The sequence below is a fragment of the Triturus cristatus genome, chromosome 2_2, assembly GCF_964204655.1.
Source record: "Triturus cristatus chromosome 2_2, aTriCri1.1, whole genome shotgun sequence".
NCBI classification, from domain to species: domain Eukaryota; kingdom Metazoa; phylum Chordata; class Amphibia; order Caudata; family Salamandridae; genus Triturus; species Triturus cristatus.
In genome coordinates this window covers 1,194,841,500-1,194,862,130 of record NC_140582.1, presented here as the reverse complement: position 1 = coordinate 1,194,862,130, position 20,631 = coordinate 1,194,841,500, and the positions used below count along the sequence as shown (strand labels likewise).

The following is a 20,631-nucleotide window of genomic DNA, read 5'->3' as shown; positions in this document are numbered from 1 at the left end:
GCGCCATGCAGCATATGAGATGCACCGGTTCTGCTGGATCTACAGATGGGCTGTCAGAGCACCTTCATGGCCACTTCCAGGGGTCTAAGACTGGGGTGGCACCACTTGGCAGAGTAAGACTCACAGATGGCAGAGTTCAGGTGCCGGGTTAAAGTTTAGTGGAACCTCCTGTCCTTGAGGCTCTAGTCAGGAGGCCATCTAACTGGCCCTTGGAGTCACTCTAGGGTCCTGGGTTCAACATATGCGGGTCCAGTCCTTCTTCCAACATTTATACCGATGTCTTTTTTTTTATTCAGAGATGTTTCTAGAGGTTGCCCTTTAAAGTCCACAGGCTCCCTTTCTTTCCTGCCCTGGCTCCATAATAACTACAAGGGGTATGCAGCCCTTTGTGTGGAGGCAGGATACAGCCTATTCAAGTGTTAGTAGGTCTATGTCCAGCTCCATCCTCCCATCCTTTCAGTGATGGCCTATCCAGGTACACCTAAGCTTTCTACTTTGTGTGGCTGTATAGAAGAAATACACAGCCCAGCAGTCAGCTACACCCAGTAATGTGACCCAGAGACAGGCTACAGGTCTTAAATGGCTAAGGAAGGAAAATGTCACCTTTCTAAAAGCAATTCAAAATATGACTTCACCATAAACGTGGATTTTTTATTACAATTCTAAGAACACCAAACATAAACTGGTCTACTGTTCCCATTTAGAAGTTACAACTTTTTAAATGTGATAAGGTAATTCCAATGTTAGGTTATAGGAGAGTCCATCATCCCCTTTGGTATTGCTTTATTCGCACTAAGTTGGCAGGGTATTCCCAGACGTGGGTCCCTTGCTCACTTTGCCACTGGATTCAAGATAGACTGGCTGATGAGGGTTATGTACCCAAAGCCGGTCCCAGGATGCTTGTTTCCGGTCCAGAGAAGACATGGCTTGGCAGTTCGGGCTCGACTGTTCCCATGAGGCACAGGGTCAGACTGATTTGCATATGGCCATGTCTGAACTGGGGTGGTGGAGTGAGCTAAAGAATGATGATGGATTAAACCCAGACCAGTTGACTGGGGGTGAGTGTTTGATTTGCTCAAACGCTCCGTCCATCATCCGCTTTGGAATCGCTTTATAGGAGAGATAGGCCTGATAATAGTGAAAAACGACTTTTCCTACCAGGACATGTAAAACTTAAATGTACACCTCCCACTTTTTTAATACTTTGTACCCTGCCCTCTGAGCTGTCCTTGGCCTACCCTAGGGGTGGCATATGTATTAAAAAAGAAGGTTTGAGCTTGGCAATAAGATTATTTTGCCAGGTAGAAATGGCAGTTTAAAACTGCATACACAGGCTGCAATGGCAGGCCAGAGACATGTTAAGGGGCTACTTAAGTGGGTTTCGCAAACAGTGCTGCCGGCCCACTAGTACCATCGAATTTCCAAGCATTGGGTACGGTCAGTACCACAAAACTAAGGTCTTACAAGTAAATCAACTGTGACAATCAGGTGTGGGGCATGATATTGGGAGAGAACACATGCACTTTAGCACTGGTTAGCAGTGGTAAAGTGCATAGAGTCCCACAAGCCAACAGAAATGAGTTCAGAAAACAAAAGGCTGAATGCAAAAAGTCTGAGTGTGACCCTGCAGAAAGGGCCTAGTCCAATAACATGAAATCAGGTGGACAATATGTCATTGAACGCTACTGCATAATCAAGCCATAATTAATTCAAGCCAAGTCAAGCAATTGTCCACATGTAAAATGGCTAATGTAACTAACGTAGCCCGCGACTCATCTCTGCTCAAAATCAGTGCCTAATTCACAAGTCTAGAAAGACACAAGACTCGATGCCTGACCTCAAAATGGTGAATATTCATATCTCCCGATAACTAACTTTACGACAATATCCTAAAAGATCACTATAGGGAGCACACAAGATACGCCCTACTGTGTGTCTGGAGTCCCCAGCATCATTTGAGACTGACCACAAAATTAAGTTTTGCCTCATTTAAAGCCTCATTTAAAACCTTCTGCTTTACCACATTACAATATCTCAGGCACAAGCCAGCCACAGGAGGCAGCAACAGAAGTCTCCTAGCGGATCACCATCGGGAACACACAAGGTACGACCTCCTGTGTCTCGTGGCTTAGTTTAATGCTGGCCTGAACAATGTATGTGCCTGACTGCAAATTGAATCTATGCATCTCTTAATGCTGTATTGGAGGTGCTGAGATCCACGCTGTGTTAGTTCAGAACACTTCCCTAATCACCGCACATTCACCACCCAACTCAAACCGACTAAGTCAGTGGTAATTCAAACTTAGACATTAGATACTAGCACCGCTAAGCGACATCTTCTCTAACCTCCTGTCAAACAGTACCCATTATCATGGCAGAAAAAGAATCTAAAACACACTACAAGAGCTCTAAGGCTTAGCCTCCTCCATCAGACTCACCTATCAAACCCAAGACTGATAAGAACAGCACAATGGAAATGATCCTCAAAAAACTGTCAGATATACACGACCTGGTAAGTCAACCAAACAAAATTCGGATGCCATGCAGCTGGAAATGACTGCAATTTGTGCTGACATAAATACAATCAACTCAAAAATTGACGCCGTGAAACAAAGGCTAAGCGATGTGGAAGACTCCATTACTCGATCCAACAATGATATAAAAGCCCTACTTTCCACCACCATCAGTTTGAAAAGTTGCCGAACTGGAAGACCACAACAGAGGCGTCAATATCAGAATTTTTGAGATACTGGAAGGGTCAGAGGATTCATGCATTTCCTTCCTGTAGAACTGGATCCCACAAATCACCTGCATAAAGTTACAAAAATCGGCATAAAATTTGACAAAAATCTGGAACTGGAGGGCGTGGCCAAGCAAGATGGCCGGACGGACATGATCCGTTCTGGTTCCGTCGTTGGGAAGCTGTTGAGGGCACATGAGCCCCAACGTGGGTGAAAACTACATGACCACAATGCGGACACCGTGGTGACAGAGGGGACCCTGACGGTAGATGTCCAGTGCCGGGAGAATCAAGGAGAGAAGTAACTGAGCTGTCCCAAAGCGGCGGCAGATCGTGAAACGCTGGCAGGAATGGAGGAACCAGACACTTTCACTGCCAGGACGGAAAGCAAAGAAGAGTGTGGTTAAGCGAATGACGGCAAGAAGCTTATGGCCATACCGCTGAACACCCGACAAGGAGACCGCTGGTCGAGCGTCCCCGCAAAGACAGTAGCCACCATTAGAGATGAATTGGCATGTGTAGAGGGGGTGAGTGTGTACGATATGCTCCAGCGGGGGTGTTGTCCCCTTGTGAATTTTCGAGGCCAGAAAGGAGCTGTGAAGTAAGGAGGGCTTGCCCCGGGCATAGCGAGGTGTCCCCCCCACGCAGCGCCTGACCCTAAAATGGCAGTCAGAGTGCCTCCCTAGGGAGTTTCTACACGTGGATCCCAGAGTGGAGCCTGGTAAAGCAGAGGGGCAGCTTGGAGGCCCCTGAGGACAGCATACGTGAAGAGGTGAGTTCATTTAATCAGGGTCAATCCTGGACACTGGGGCTTGCCTGACCCTAAGCTGGCCGCCGTCAGGGACAACTAACAGGTGGAGCTGCTCCCTGGCGAATTCCTGAGCAATAAAGCAGGTAACCAACTGAGCAGATAACGGGAGGATCCCTGAGATGCACAGAAGTGGGACCATAGGAACACCGGTGAGGGGAGGGCACGGGGAACCACTCGCAGTTGGTGGAGACCACATCTATGCCACCAAAGAAATCTGCAGCCAAGGTATCACACTTCTTTGCACCCCCAGAGAAGAAGCAACCGTCAGAATAGGGGAATGCAGAAACTAGCATGGCGCTAATGAAGGAAGATCTATTAGCGTCCTTGAAGGATTTCAAGACAGAACTGTGCTCGGAGCTAAAAGGGGCCCTCCAGGCCTCCATGGAACAACTCAAAGCCAACTTAATGAAATAGATGACCTCTCTACAACACAACGTGGACTCCATTGGGACTAGGGTTATAGAGATGGAATTCTAAAGGCAAGATCTAGACAAAAGAGTGACAGAGACTCACGACAAAGTGTGGGTCCTCCACACGCAGCTCCAGATGGCTCTTCTAAAGAATGAAGACTTGGCAAACAGGTCAAGGAGAGACAATATCCGCATTAGAGATTCTAGGAACAACAAAAATGAAGATTAAAATAGAAAGAGTGCACAGGGTTGACCCAGTATCATCTGGAGACAGAAGACACATCAGAGATATATTGGTTAAGCTCCACTCGTTCAAGGTCAAAGAAGCTATCCTGCAGGAGTTCAGAAAGAAAGAGATGATATCCTTCCAGGGGTTCACATGCTCCTTTTTTCAGGACTTAGCATAAGCGACCCTACAGCTCAGACAAACCTTGAAGATCCTTATAGAAAAAGTGCTGGCGGAACAGGTGAGATACCACTGAACATATCCATGTGGATTAGCTTTCGAGTTCAATATCAAACAGCGACATGTCACAGTTCTCAAGGAAGGTCGAGAGGTTTTGGGTTTACCGGTTCCTGAAGAGGAGAGCTCTACCAGACCGGCAAAAACAGTAGAGACGTCACTCTCGAAAGCTGCACAATGGAGACCGGTCTCCAGGGGCCGCCAGACTAAGACTTGAGCCAAGGAGAAGGAGCGAATCAAGGAGGAGACTGAGGAGAAAGAGGCTATGGGACCGGAGGACATGTATACATGTTACTGTAAACACGACATGGTCTACGTGATTGAACAGGGGCAAAGACAAAACATCTACACACCACTATGCTGATTCACAGGATTACTTATGTTACAAAGGACACTCAGAATGAAGGAGCTACGTTGTATGAGCTGAAGAGACAGCGGGGCGGCGGGCTTGGACCTAGACCCCATCCAAAATGCCTGCAACCTGGAGTGACACTATAGTGTAGGGTCTGTTCACCCCACTATTCAGCCTTATTTTTCTTGTTGTTTGGTTAGTTAATTTCAAGGGGAAATTGATACTAAGGGGGGGTGGAAAAGATACAGAACAATGCATTACTTTAATATAACAGAGGGGATGAGGGCAGACTGGAGGCGAGGCCCTTGAAGGTTAAGCGCTGGGAGCTTCAACAGGAGGGGGGGTACATAAGCTAGTGAGATATAGGTGGCCTCCTGGAATGTCAAGGGCTTGAACTCTCCACTTAAGCAGACAAAAATGTGGAAATATCCAATAGATCATCAATTCGATGTAATGGCCCTTCAGGAGACACATCTAAAGAGATCGGAGAAACTGAGGCTTCGGCATAAAAGCTATTCCCTCTTATACAGATCATCCGCCAATATGAAACATAATGGAGTGTTATTATTGTTTCATAACAATGCCAAATTCCAACCAGAGGGAATTAAAACAGATAAGGAGGGCAGGGTGGTTATGGTAAAGGGGAAGCTGAGGGGAAGATGTACAACCTTTGTCTCTGCAAAATTATTCCTAATACGGGCCAGGCACCCTTTGTGACTTCGCTACTATACATGGTGGGGAGCTTTGCCGAGGGGCAGATAGTTTAAATGGGGGACTTTAACCCCTTCAGTGCCCCGCCCTTTCCCCCTCCTGTGCCGGGCGTTACATTAGCGGGCGGGGTTCATGACGAGATAGTCTCGTCATGGGCACAGCGCAACCGTGCTCCATGACGAGACTATCTCGTCATGGGCACAGAAGAGGTTAATCTGACTTGGCACCCGACAGAGGACAGTACGCACCCCAATAGATCCACAGGAGCAGTTTCCCTAAAAGTTTAAAACACACGTTTCAAGGCCTGGGTCTTCTGAATGCCTGGACCAGACTTGCTCTAGATTAGAGTATGTCTTTGTTTCTCAGGGGTTTAAGGGATTTTTACAAGATGCCAAGATTCTTCCCATTGCTTTGTCAGACCACCGCCCATTCACAGTGTGCCTTCAATGGGGGGGGGGGGGGGACACTGGGCCCACCGAGATGGTATTTTCCGGTCTCATTGACTCAGGATAGAGTGATACGGGATGGATAACGTGAAGCAATTAAGGGGTTTTCTCAGCTAAACGAGCCACAGGCCACATCCCCTCTGAATAATTGGGATGCATTTAAAGCTGTAGTGCGGGGTAAATGTATTGAATTGGTCTCTATGCTGAATAAACAAAGAGCAAAGGAAAGGGTGGAGCTAGAAGAGACACTGAGTCTGACAGAAGAAGAATATAAAAAGACCCCCACTCGGACTTTGAAACAGCAACTGAGTGCACTCAAAGGGAAACTCAGTGCCTTCTACACCAATAGAGCCGAATTCACACTATTGAGACTGTGCCGCAATGCATATGCACAGGGAAATAAAGTGGGCACACACTTGGCATGGCGAGTCCGGGAAAAGAGAGAGCAGGAGTATATAGGGGGAATAAGGAAGGATGGGGAGAGATGGAACTCAATGATACAGGCAAGGCCAATGTCTTTGGGGACTTCTACCAAGAACTCTACCGAGCAACCCCCACAGACACCACAGCTCAAATGAACTATCTGGCCGCTCTAGCACTTCCCGGGGTGCTGGCAACCTGGAAGGAACAGTTAGATGCACCAATCTCCAAAGAGGGAGTGAGACAGGTAATCAGGGCACTGAAGATGCATACATTTCTGGGGCCAGACCACCCAGTTTTACAAGACTTATGCATCAGAGCTGACTTCTTACCTGACAGCACAGTTTAACGAGATTGCAACAGGTCAAAAGGTGTATCCATCAATGGCGGAGGCTCTAATCACGGTGATACCGAAAGTTGGGAAGGACCCACAAATGTGTTCTTTCTGTAGTCCGATCGCTCTCCTGAATTTAGATGCCAAACTTTACTCCGGATATCATTTACCCTGACCAATCCCGTTTTTTAAAAGGCGGGCAAACAAATGATAATATTTGGAGGACATTACATCTCATAGAAAAGGACTCCAAGTTTAAAACGCCAGCGGTGATAGTAGGGCTTGAGGTGGAAAAGACCTTTGATAGGGTCAATTGTCACTTTCTCTTCCTCACTCTGAAGAACTTCAGCTTTGGAGACACATTTATTAATATGATCAGAGCTCATTATGCATACCCACGTTCGAGAGTCCAGGTCAATGGTGTGAGTTCAAATTCTTTTGAGCTAGTTCAAGGCCCCTGACAGGGGTGCCACTATCCCCCTTGTTATTCGCCTTGAACATCAATCCCTTGGCAGCACAACTTCGGGCTACGCCAGACATTCAGCGTTTCAGATTTGGGGGGAAGAACACATGGTATCGTTATTTGCTGACGACGTTCTGCTTACACTCACCTCCCCCAGCACCTCACTGCGAGCTCTCCAGGAGGATCTGAATACATTTGAAGTGGCGGCTGGCTTTCGAGACAATTTGAATAAATCATCCCTCTTAAATTTAGCGTTATCAGACAGAGAGAAGACACTCTTACAGGAGGAGACTCCGTTTACATGGGCCAAACACAAACTCACATACCTGGGGATCCAGATCACACTCCACTTGGAGGGTTTATTCAAGGCAAACTTCCCGCTCCTGCTCTCTCAGTTTCAGCAAGACCATATCATGGCTGAGACAAATACACGCAGTCAAAATAACCATCCTAACTTAGTTGGTATACCTATTTCAAGGGTTACCGATTGATTTAAAAAAGGACTTCCTGGCCAGAGTGCGCTCATTGATCTTACGATACATTTGGCTAAAGGGCAGGGCGCGATTTCCCTTCCATGTTTTAAGGAGGCCGAGAGCCGAGGGAAGAGCGGCGCTCCCAGATTTTGGGCTATATTATAAGGCTGTACAGCTGAGAGTGGTGACGGAATGGTCCATGAGGGAATCAATTAAACACTGACTTCACATGGATTGTGCTATAGTGGGCAGGACGATCTGGGATGTCCTTTGGAAACCCAAGAAAGACAGACCCACCTATGCGTATCTGAGCACTCCTACCCAGACCACTCTCAAGGTATGGGACAAAGTTACTCGGGCCAGGGATGGACTTCATTTACCTCACCATATACCCCAATACATTTTAATCTTGAATTTCCCCCAGCTATGAAGATGGGTCGTAGGGGGGTGGGGGGGTGCCTTGTTCTTTCAGACCTATTTCATAACCACGATATTCTAACATTCAAAAACGGTCAGCATGATTTTCAGCTCACACCCACTGAGCACTTTCATTACCTTCAACTTAAGCATTGGTTACTTCATCCTCAAGATAGGGAGGTGGCTACACGAGAGTGGACACCAATAGAATCCTTTGTGCAGAGGGTAGGCTCCATGAAACGGGTGATTTCATATCTGTATGGATTGCTGGTTTCAACAACAATTGCTCCAAAGCCAAGGTATATTCATTTCTGGGAGCAAAACCTAGGAAGAGAAGTGACTGAAAGGAAGTGGAGGTACCTATGGTCTGATATCACTAAAGATAATCACTCCCTGAATTTAAGGGAAGCACACTACAAAACACTCTTTGATTGGAACCTCTTACCCATCAAACTTAAATTGGTCTTTCCACAAACCTCCGATCTTTGTTGGCGGTGATGTGGCCTGCTGGGAAATTTCTGCCACAGTTGGTGAGACTGCCCAACCATTAAGCCATTTTGGGAAGAGATACTGGCACAAATGAAAGAGGTATTGAAATTTCCATTGCCAAATTCTATAGACACGACTCTTCTGGGCATTAGAGACGCTACCTTAGAAAATCAAACCAGAGCAGATAAGGCAATCATGTGGGCAGCTAAGAAGGCTATTGCTGCTTCTTGGAAGAAGAAGAATGCCCCAAATGTGGCTCAATGCCGCTCACGCCCTGTGGAAGATACTCACCATGAAGCAGATGGCAGACATTTACGTAGATGTCTATAAGAACTTTGAGTATAGATGGGGTCCTCTGGTCTCTTATCTTACAAAGGGACTTCTGCTGGCAGTATGCCCACCTACTTTGAAGGAACTACACTTGTTTCAGTTTCATGTCACCGGTGGGGAGGGTTCAGACACCAGTTATTAACCGGCAGTAGGGAGTTATTCAGGGGACACGAGAGAGAGGTCCAAGCCACTCACAGGGACAGACCAAGGTTTGCTAATATGATAAATAATTCTCCTCCACCTCAGGGGAGGGGGAGGGAATAGGGGATGTTATTAACATTGTAAAATGTAATTTTATTTGAAAATAGGGCTTCAGAGCTGGGATATACTATTGTAACTCCTGTGTATTAAGAGACTACGTACTCTTTAGCCTGGGTAGTATGGCGGGAGAAAAACTGTGGCATCTTGCCCTTTTCTATGTTGTACAATTTGCAATAAACAGACATTCAATTTAACAGCAAGGAATATGATGCATCCGATCATTTGTAAGCCTTTGAGATATTAACATACTGAAGCCATCCCCAACTTTGCTCGCAAAAATCGACAGATATCATGGAATGGGCATAAAATCATATATACACACAGGACTATTCAAAATCAACTGTCGATACCAGGAAAGGTTTCCTCTCACTCAGAGAAAGACTATGAGAGAGAAATATCCAATTCTCTTTTGCAGCCCCATCAAAATGTAAAATCACAGTGAACGGAAAATCCCACATCTTCACTGATCCAACTGAACTGTCGAGCTTCCTAGACAACCCGAACTCCCAAGACATGGAAATCTCTAATTCCTTTTCCAATAAAAGGAAACCATGATTTCCCTTGCTTAGACCAACAGCTCAGTTTTGCCTCTCCAGAGGGTTGTTCCCTTCCTAAAACAAGGTTGATCAGAGCGCTTTGTTGGTTTTTTTTTATAACAGTAGTTATGGTACAGCATACATCAAAATCATTGATTGATAAATAATTATTAGAAGAAAATAGAAATTATAGAAAAATAACAGGCATTTCCTATTGACTAAGTAAAATCAAAAATACATAGTAATTGCAGATATGACAAGAAAAAAAGGATTATTCATCCTATCCAGCTAGTTATTGGCGCCCATAATTTCTTGCCCATTTTGTGTCTCCTAAGCCCTTTTAATCTGTATACCGCTGATTCCATGCTATATATAGCAAGTAACCTAGCTCTCCAGTTTATGAACGTGGGGGGATCGGGACTGATCCATTGGGATGTAATACCTGCTCTCAAAGTGGCCATTGCAATAAAAACTAAACCAGGTTCCGATCTAGACCAACCAGCCGTATTCTGAGTCCGATCTAACCCCAGGATCACTAGACCAGATATTATTGAAATCCCCTTCCCGAGGGTCTGGCCCAAAAATATTTCTATATCTTGTAGATATTTAAGCAGCTTAGTGCACACAAACAACATGTAGATCGTATCAGCAGCCAATACCCCACATCTGCTACAAGAATTCCCACGTGACCCAGACCACTTAGAGATTTTCCCCGGGGTGTAGTATAGATCAAAAACTGACATATAATGTTGAGCCCTCAAGCTATCAGTTATTAAAATCTGATTTGCTAGTTGCAGAGATGAGTCCAGATCAGTGCCCTCCTGTTCCAATTTCCTATCCCATCTATCATTCTGGATAGCCAGATCATCAGGAAGAGCAGATAGCAGCATTCTAATTCCAAGTAGTATATCTCTTCAGATCTAGTTAATGTTAGACAATGCTAACGGTTGCCAACAGCGGCTGATAGTTAAGATCAATTGTGACAGTTGCTACAGTTGCTACATTGAACAATTTACTACAAGTTACTACTCTCTATGCTACACCTTATGATACTATACATGTCATTATATACTATTACTCCTCACAATTTGACACCCTCCATGTAATTTTACATAATAACATAGTTAGTTACACAACATAGTTAGTTACACAACATACTAATATAATAACAGTCATAAAGAGGCTACAATTACAGCTATTCCACAATATATCACTAAACATTACTAATCAGTACTAAACATCCTATACAGATGCAATACAGATACAGATACAAGCATAATCTATATACGCTAGATACTCTTTACCTCAAAACCGACGTCTCAAAGTAAAGAGCCACCGACCTAACTATGAAAACACCATTCTTATATATAAGAAGGTTTTCTAATAAGTAGTCATACTTCTCACCGGGTTGGCGAATGGACGCTCCTGCCGTCGCACCTCTGACGTTCTATGCCTTCAGGGTAGGGAGGAGCTGGTGGGAGTGGGGGGAGTTTGGTGTTTCTACTTCAGTTATTATTATTATTATTATTATTAATGGCCTTTATATTCTCTCTATTTCCCTTATTATTGTTCCTTGTCCTGCACTGTAACAAGCCATTATATCAACGTTTGCGCCTACATAGATCTGTCTCCTTTCTCTCACACCGTATCCATCCATACCAAATGCTTCCTACTTCATCGCACAGACAACTGAGAGTGCCACCAACATTTTCCTGCCAGCGCAAGAGAGAGTTCACTGCACAACAATCGTACACATATCTTTACAGAGACTCACTCACCTATACTAACCAGAGTAATTTACAACAGCCAGCTTTCAGTGTACCTCAGTCACCATTACACACGTGATGACGCATAGTTTTACAGACAATCTTAATGGCATATCTTTAAATGTGAAAGGGTTAAGCCACCCGATCAAAAGACAAAAAATATGGACTGTTTAGCAAAATCTAAGGGAAATGTAATACTCCTTCAGGAGACAAAACTGTCTAACAAAGATTCTCAATTCATTAAAAACGGTATACAACGTTTACAACGCAACTTTTACACCGCACTACCATTACAACGAAACTGTAACAACGCGAAATCTGTTACAACGCATGCCATTACAACGCATGCCATTACAACAAAATGCACTAGATGGCGTGCTAACATTAGAAATAGTGTAGTTTTACTATCCAAACACCTTCCCTACTGCAACGTGGACTGGAGTTAGAATAGTAAATTATACATTTCTAATGTCAGCACTCCATCTAGTGTACGTCGTTGTAAAAGCATGCGTTGTAAAGGCTTGAGTTGTAACAGATCTTGCGGTGTAAAAGCATGCGTTTTAACGTCATACATCCATTAAAAACAACTGGGTATCACAAGTGTCCTTCTCCCCAGCAGAGCACAAAAAAAGGTGTAATTGCCCTAATAGCAATAAAAGCTAATATCACTCTTGAATCATTCTCACATTATGAAGAGGATAGGCTCCTGATTACAAGACTACGTAGAGGGGATGACTCCTTTCACGTTGCAAAAATTTACTGGCCGAATGCAGATGACCCAACATTCTGGGAAAACGTTTCTAGTAAAATAGGAAGCCTACCCCAGGAAGACTTGATCATAGTGGGCGGTGACTTTCACCTTCCCCTAGACCCTATCTTAGATCGCCAATCCACTTGCAAATCACACCCGACAAAATCTCATGGCATAGTACAAAAATATGCTCAAAATATAATGTTAAAGATACTTGGCACCATCAACACCCTTACTCCAGGGACTACAGTTTTCTCTCAGCACCACATAATTCATACACAAGGATAGATTATATACTAATATCGGGCAAGTACACACACCCAAACTAATATTTAGCCAAAGCTTGTCTCTGATCACTCATGCATCAATACCATACTAACAGGCAGCCATTCTAATCCCTCATTAAAAAGATGGTGCTTCAATAACGATGTTCTGCTAGATCCTAGTGGCAGGAGCAAAATCGTGAATTACCTCAGAAATAATGACGTTCTGTAAACAAATATAAACACTGTATTGTAATGTACTGTAAGCGACCCTGAGAGGTGTGCTCCTGGAAATCTAAACGAAAATCAACCAGAGATACAACGGAGAACTGATAGAGCTAGAACAAGAAATAAAGCAATTGGAACTATCTCACACCAACTCCCTAAACAACAACACACTCTCCCAACTCACACAAAAGAAATATGAATATAACAAAATCTTGAGCAAAAGAGCAGGAGTGTGGATAAATTAATTCAAGGGCCTCAAACTCTGCAAAGCTAACAAAGCGGGTAAGATGCTCGCATCATACATTAAACATAAACAAAACCAGCACAGAATTACATCAGTCAAAGACGCAAACAATCCAGAGGAAATTTTAAACCCCTTTAAAAAGTTTTATGAATCCTTATATCGTAATGATCAGGACTTCAACTTGCAAACATTTACACAATATTTAAAATGCTACAAACCTGCACTAATTGAGGGCGCATCCATTCAGGAACTATGAGGACTCCAACTCCCACAAGGCTACGTGGGAATTAATGCAGCCCATTGGGGCACACGATAATGCCAAACGAAGGGGGATTGGTGGACCTACATGCACCCTTCTGACGATAACGCCCAGGAAGAAGATGTTAATCGAAACGCGTCGGCGATGTCAGGTGCTTTGAATTACCAGCGCGCACTGCCTGTACCAAATAAAAGCGTTTGGGGAAAGCTTCTCACACTCGAGTGCGGCTCGCTTTTTGGACATCTCCCCTACGAGCTGGATATATTGGCGGCCGTCCTGCCGCCGGGCCTGCACCACCCCATGATCAAGGGGGGCCATGGAACCCGAGAAATGACAGTTCCCGAGTGGGGGTGTGAGCATGGATTGAAGGCAGTAGTGATCTCTGGGGCTCATGTGTGAGCTACAAACCTGCACTAATTGAGGGCGCATCCATTCAGGAACTATGAGGACTCCAACTCCCACAAGGCTACGTGGGAATTAATGCAGCCCATTGGGGCACACGATAATGCCAAACGAAGGGGGATTGGTGGACCTACATGCACCCTTCTGACGATAACGCCCAGGAAGAAGATGTTAATCGAAACGCGTCGGCGATGTCAGGTGCTTTGAATTACCAGCGCGCACTGCCTGTACCAAATAAAAGCGTTTGGGGAAAGCTTCTAACACTCGAGTGCGGCTCGCTTTTTGGACATCTCCCCTACGAGCTGGATATATTGGCGGCCGTCCTGACGCCGGGCCTGCACCACCCCATGATCAAGGGGGGCCATGGAACCCGAGAAATGACAGTTCCCGAGTGGGGGTGTGAGCATGGATTGAAGGCAGTAGTGATCTCTGGGGCTCATGTGTGAGCTACAAACCTGCACTAGTTGAGGGTGCATCCATTCAGGAACTATGAGGACTCCAACTCCCACAAGGCTACGTGGGAATTAATGCAGCCCATTGGGGCACACGATAATGCCAAACGAAGGGGAATTGGTGGACCTGCATGCACCCTTCTGACGATAACGCCCAGGAAGAAGATGTTAATCGAAACGCGTCGGCGATGTCAGGTGCTTTGAATTACCAGCGCGCACTGCCTGTACCAAATAAAAGCGTTTGGGGAAAGCTTCTCACACTCGAGTGCGGCTCGCTTTTTGGACATCTCCCCTACGAGCTGGATATATTGGCGGCCGTCCTGACGCCGGGCCTGCACCACCCCATGATCAAGGGGGGCCATGGAACCCGAGAAATGACAGTTCCCGAGTGGGGGTGTGAGCATGGATTGAAGGCAGTAGTGATCTCTGGGGCTCATGTGTGAGCTACAAACCTGCACTAGTTGAGGGTGCATCCATTCAGGAACTATGAGGACTCCAACTCCCACAAGGCTACGTGGGAATTAATGCAGCCCATTGGGGCACACGATAATGCCAAACGAAGGGGAATTGGTGGACCTGCATGCACCCTTCTGACGATAACGCCCAGGAAGAAGATGTTAATCGAAACGCGTCGGCGATGTCAGGTGCTTTGAATTACCAGCGCGCACTGCCTGTACCAAATAAAAGCGTTTGGGGAAAGCTTCTCACACTCGAGTGCGGCTCGCTTTTTGGACATCTCCCCTACGAGCTGGAAATATTTAAAATGTGTCAAAGTTCTAAAGCTATGAGTAACAGACTATCTCTCGGTAAGCCGATAACTGCCTCTAAATTGGCTAAAGCTATCAAAACTCTGAAAGAAAACAAAGCCCAGGGCCCAGACTGATTTACTGCCAAATTTTACAACTCATTCTCTGAGCTACTACAACCAACCATGCTAAATTTATTCAATCATATCGCTAACTCTAGCGGTGTTACTGAGTCAATGGCTGAAGCCAACATCATCGTAATCCCCAAAGAAGGGAAAGACCATTTACAACCAAAAAACTACAGACCAATATCTCTCAAAAACGTAGACTGTAAAATGTATGCAAAGATTTTGGCCATCAGACTTAACGAATACCTCCCAAAACGAATTAGCAAATCCCAAGTAGGCTTTATTAAATACCGTATGTCAAACGACAACACTCGTCTTCTCTACCACATCCTCAAAAATGCGAACAACGCTAGCTCAAAATCTGTTGCAATAACATTAGATGCAGGGAAAGTGTTTGACAGAGTATCTTGGTAATTTTTAAAACAGTGCATGAAATCCTTTGACCTGGGAGAACCATTTATAAAAATGGTCAAGGCCCTATACGAGAAACGTTCTGCACGAATTGCGATTAATGGCTTCCTCTCCCAGCCACTCTCCCTTCAACAAGGCACGACACAAGGCTGCCCACTTTCCCCTTCCTTATTTCTCCTAGCTCTAGAACCCCTCCTACAGGATATTAAACAAAATCCCAAAATTATCGGGATAGTTTTTCATGATAAACAGGTGAACTTAACCACATATGCGGATGATATCCTGATTGTCACAGAAAACCAAGGACCCAAAATTGTTGTTTTTATGCACACCATAGAAATGAAACAGAGATAAACCAGAAGTAAAGCCGTTAGATATTCATTGCACTAACAATGTTTTGGGGTCGTCGGACTATCATGGCAACCCGGATAGATAAAATACCCGGGAATTGATTTTGGGACCAACATACTAGACACCAACTACCACAACGAAGGCACTACCGTAAATAAAATAAAAAAGCTACTGGACAATGGTCCCCTAAATGTATCACCGGGTGGGGCAGGATCTAAACAATAAAAATGGTCAACAACCTCATCAATATGCTACCTCTCTTATTATCAGAAGACTTCCACCACAAACTAGACAAATTGATCTCAAAATGTATCTGGCAAGATAAAAAAGCTAGAATAGCCCTTAAAAAACTCAGACTAGATATCTCACTTGAGGGAGTTAACCTGGCCAACTTTAAAGACATCGGGCCCGATTCACAGAACAAACTTAAGACAAAATCCTAAACTTAGTACCATTTTGGTATTCACAGAATGCACTTACTACTTCTGGTATTCACAGAATGAACTTACTACTTTTTTGATTCACAGAATAAACTTACTACTTTTGCTATTCACAGAATGGATTTACGACTACTAAACTTAGGTCCGCACTCGGGCCGGAAATTCCGGCCCGGAGGCGGAGTTTCCGGCCCGGAGGCGGAGCTTCCAGCCCGGAGGCGGGGCTTCTGGGCCGGAGGCGGAGCTTCCGGCCCGAAGGTGGGGATTCCGGCCAGTGGCGGAGATTTAGCCATGGCCAAAATCTCCACCTCTGGGCCGGAAGCTCCGCCTCCGGGCCAGAAGCTCCGCCTCCGGGCCGGAAGCCCCGCCTCCGGGCCGGAAGCTCCGCCTCCGGGCCGGAATTTCCGGCCCGAGTGCGGACGTAAGTTTAGTAGTCGTAAATCCATTCTGTGAACAGCAAAAGTAGTAAGTTTATTCTGTGAATCGCAAAAGTAGTAAGTTCATTCTGTGAATACCAGAAGTAGTAAGTGCATTCTGTGAATACCACAATGGTACTAAGTTTAGGATTTTGTGTTAAGTTTGTTCTGTGAATCGGCCCCTATCAAACTGCTTTCCTAGCAAAGCAGGGCTCCTACTGGCTCTACCTATCCAATACCTATACGTCAGTTTGGCTTGAAGTGGAAAAGACTATTTTAAACAATCTAAGCCCACTCACCCTATTAACTCCCAACACAACCAAGATAGATAGATCAAAATCTTTAGAAACACAAAAACATCTATTTTAAAACTAGACAAGGAACTCCCTTCAAGTATAAGATACTCAAAGCTTGCATCTCTATAGAATAACCACAACATTAAATACATTGGTAAACCCATATACTTTCAGTCATAGATAGATTAGGGCATCTGCTTCCCACAACAATTAAATTCCTCAACATTTCCCATAACCTTCTCGGAACTCCAAAATAAATACAAACTTGATCAAATGGAATTCTAAAACTTCCTTAAAATCAGAGCGGTCATCTCGAAATCGAAACAGCATAGAGAAAACCCATCTCTCCCAAGCTTCATACTAGAAATTAATAGCTTGGGTCATCAAGTCTCCCATATATATAAACTCTTATGCACTAACTCCTCGCACTTAAACAAAAAGCTAACATCATTCTGGGAACAACACTCTTCCAACCCCTTGACTGAATGACACATTCTCAGGGAAGCCACTTGTTGGAACTGTAAAGAAGAGATAGTAGATCTAGCTCATCTCATCCTTCACTGCAAATCTTTATCCACCTTCTGAGACAAAGTGTTCACATTTTTATCTAGCTTATTTAACTGCCATCTAAAAAAAGAATTTGCTTCCCTGATTGCAGGTTTTCTTAATGCAGACTTAGATAGCCCAACAGACAGGGCATTAATGGATCTATTACTCACATCAGCAATAAAAATAGTCCTGAAAAACTGGAAGAACACAAGTAAAACCTCATTTAAATGCTGGATTATCTGGATTACTCACATTAGAGGCAATATCTCTCTCCAACACTCACCATGGAGATTTCTATCTAGGCCCATCTGGGATAAGTTAGACATTTACTTTGCCCCGAATAAACCACCTTAAGCATCCTTACATGTAAACCGCTATTTCGTACCAAGTGCCAATGCACTCACCTCCCATAGACACACTAGCAGCAGGTGGTGGCTCTCTCTCTAACACTCTCTTACACTCATAAATTGCAACCCTGCACAATGAACGACTGGTGCGCAATGACCATAATATAAGCATGTAAGGGCTCCCCCTCTTCTCTCAATCCATTTCTCCTCTTACCTTTCCTAACTATTTCCCTGTCCATTATTTTGTAGTTGGATAAGTATCCTAGACCACTCCTAACCTCCGGACTGTTATGCAACTTCCACCTTATGCATCATTTTAGGGTCACTTTATTTATATCGTTTACCTTATGTATTACTTGTTTTAAGAACATTCAGTAAAATCTTGGAAATGAAAAAAAACATATGTTAAGATTTTTCTCAGTATTGTTAAATTCATGCAGATCTATCAAGACAGAGCCAGGTAAAAAAAAGTGGATCAGGGTTACAAAGTATTTAATTTGCTATGGCACTGTTGTAGTAACTTTGCACAAAATGTAGCACAAGTTTGGAATGATTTTTCTTTTTTTATGTGCATGTCAGTGTTAGTGTCAATCCATCAATGGGCAATATGGGAAATGTTAAAGTGGAGGCAATAAGATTGAATTTGCTTATAACCTTGGCACTGCTTGATGAATCTGCATAGAACATGGCAGGCAGTTAGCAAGATGCATCCACTCAAGGTATTCCATGTTTCGTGCAGATCAAATGTGGGAGGAGAGAGGGTAAAGGGGGATATGGAATACATTTGTTATTTGCTAAGACCCTTGGCATTATTTGAAGTATCTGCTCCTAATATAGAATAGATTAGGCTCATTAGGCTCAATTGGCCTACTCTTGGCAAATTCCTACTAGTCCATTAGGGTGAAGGAGTTCAAAAAGGGGGTGGTGGGTGTTCATTGGCACTGTTTTAGCAATATGCACACAATTTAGCAGACGCTTGGAAGTATCGGTTCTATATTGGTATGTGAGATTTCAAACGATTGAGGGGGGATGGTCAAGATGGGGAGGCTTTAACATTTTCATTTGCATCTAACTTTAGCACGGTTTGATGAATCTGCAACAAATGTGGCAGGCATCTACCAGGTTATAGCCAGTACAGGCGTTTAAGATTTCATGCAGATCCAAAAGCCATAGTTAAAGGGATAGTGGCAATAACCTTTGATTTGCTAATAACCTTGGTACCATTTAATGTACCTCAAAAACCTTGGCAGACTCCCAAGATGTTTTGCCTACTCTTGAGTTGCTCAGTTTCATCAAGGCTCATCAAGAAGAAATCGATTTGAAGAAGGGGGTAAGAACTATTCATTTGCTAACACATTTGTCACTGTTCAATAAATCAGCACAAACAGCAAAGATTTAGCAGATTTCTGTTCATATCTGTTTGAGCAGGTCCATCGGGGTAAAAGATAAGCGAGGGAAAAAAGAAGTGTTGTTCACTAATAACATTGATACAATTTGATGAATATTCATGAAATTTGAAACACCGTTTGCAAATAACACCCAGTTGAAGGTCGGGCAGGCCTTGGGACCAACCCTCACTGCATGCGGCTCAAGGTAATTGAGCTCATGGCCTGGCCGGAGACCATGCAGAGAGCAGAATGGGTACATGGCAGGTGAATGCAGTATAACATTAAAAGAAATTAATCTCCCTTAAAAAATTGTTAAAAATCAGTTATGGTTCAGAGATCACAAAATCACACATACCTGTAGAGCACTAGTTATAGTGTTCAATGCAAACTGCAAACCATGGCTCCCATTCCCCGCCATGCTCAGCACACTTTTTTTACAGATGGCATGTTAAATAAAAGTAGTCTACAAAGAGCAACATTTAGTTATTATACCTCCTAACCTTTAGTAAGAGGCAGGATGGGATTTGAGGGTCACTTCTCTAACATCACAGGAAGACTCAACCACCATCCGTTCTAGCAGCATCCGTCTACTGAATCCATTTACATGAAGAAACAATATATTTATTTTATATAGCAATTACGGGCCTTATGCGCAATGCTAAATCAATTCCTGACATTTTTAGATGCTGCTTCATACCATATCTCTCCCTTTTTCTATTGATCAGAATTCTGTAATTTCCCCAGTTAACTTTGTATTTGATTTGTAGATCTGGAATGCCGGTAGACAATTGTTGAACATCTGCTATTACCCAGGGTGACTGCTGGTATTTTTAAATAAGTGTTTCATTGGCTTCTAGCTTTTAGTAGTAAATGTGCCTTGGTCATGCTTCACATTCATCCCTGTTTATTTCAATGTGGTAACTGAGAGTTTTTAACCAATATGATCTGCTAAAAGTACTATGACTTCCCATGCAACTCAAAGTTCATGTGATGTCATTTCCTGTGTTGTCACTGTAGACGTTACCCATAGTACTATAGTGAACTCACACCACTGTGCTCTCCCACCAGGTTATGCCTATCATGTCATTTGATAGGTCATTTTGAGCATGGCAATATGTAAGCATGGCCATCCCAAGAGCAGGCTTTTGTGTTCAGGGTGATGGGCCTCGCTGGTTTTCAAGGCTGTTGGAAGACATCAATATGATGACCCGAAGAAAAGCACAATTACGCAAATCACCTCAAAGAAGAAAATGTGATAGCATACCTCAATGTCATTATTTTCAGCGATATTCCACTGGTGCCGCATGCTCTTCTTTATAAAAATCCCTAGCCCATCTTCTGCAATCGTTGGTGTTCCAGTTGTAAAGGTTGGATCAGCTCCTTCTCCGACTTCAAATCCACCTTCATTGGAAAAGGTATAGTGTTCTGGGTAAGTTGTATCCACTCTACCAGGGAAAGCAACAAGCCTGTTAAATCTCAAGTCTTGAGACCATGGTAAAAATAAACTGTACGCTATCACACACCAACAGTTTTGGTTAAAT

The 20,631-nt window shown here is 44.0% G+C and overlaps 1 protein-coding gene across 1 annotated transcript in view; it reads right to left on the bottom strand.

Annotated features, from left to right (window-relative positions):
- LOC146863372 (uncharacterized) overlaps positions 1-20,631 on the bottom strand; it is an 85,849-nt gene that overhangs the window by 9,346 nt on the left and 55,872 nt on the right. The window contains exon 3 of the mRNA XM_085642801.1: positions 20,355-20,535. Within this exon, the coding sequence (XP_085498927.1) occupies positions 20,355-20,535 (181 nt within the window). The remainder of the gene's footprint in view (positions 1-20,354; positions 20,536-20,631) is intronic.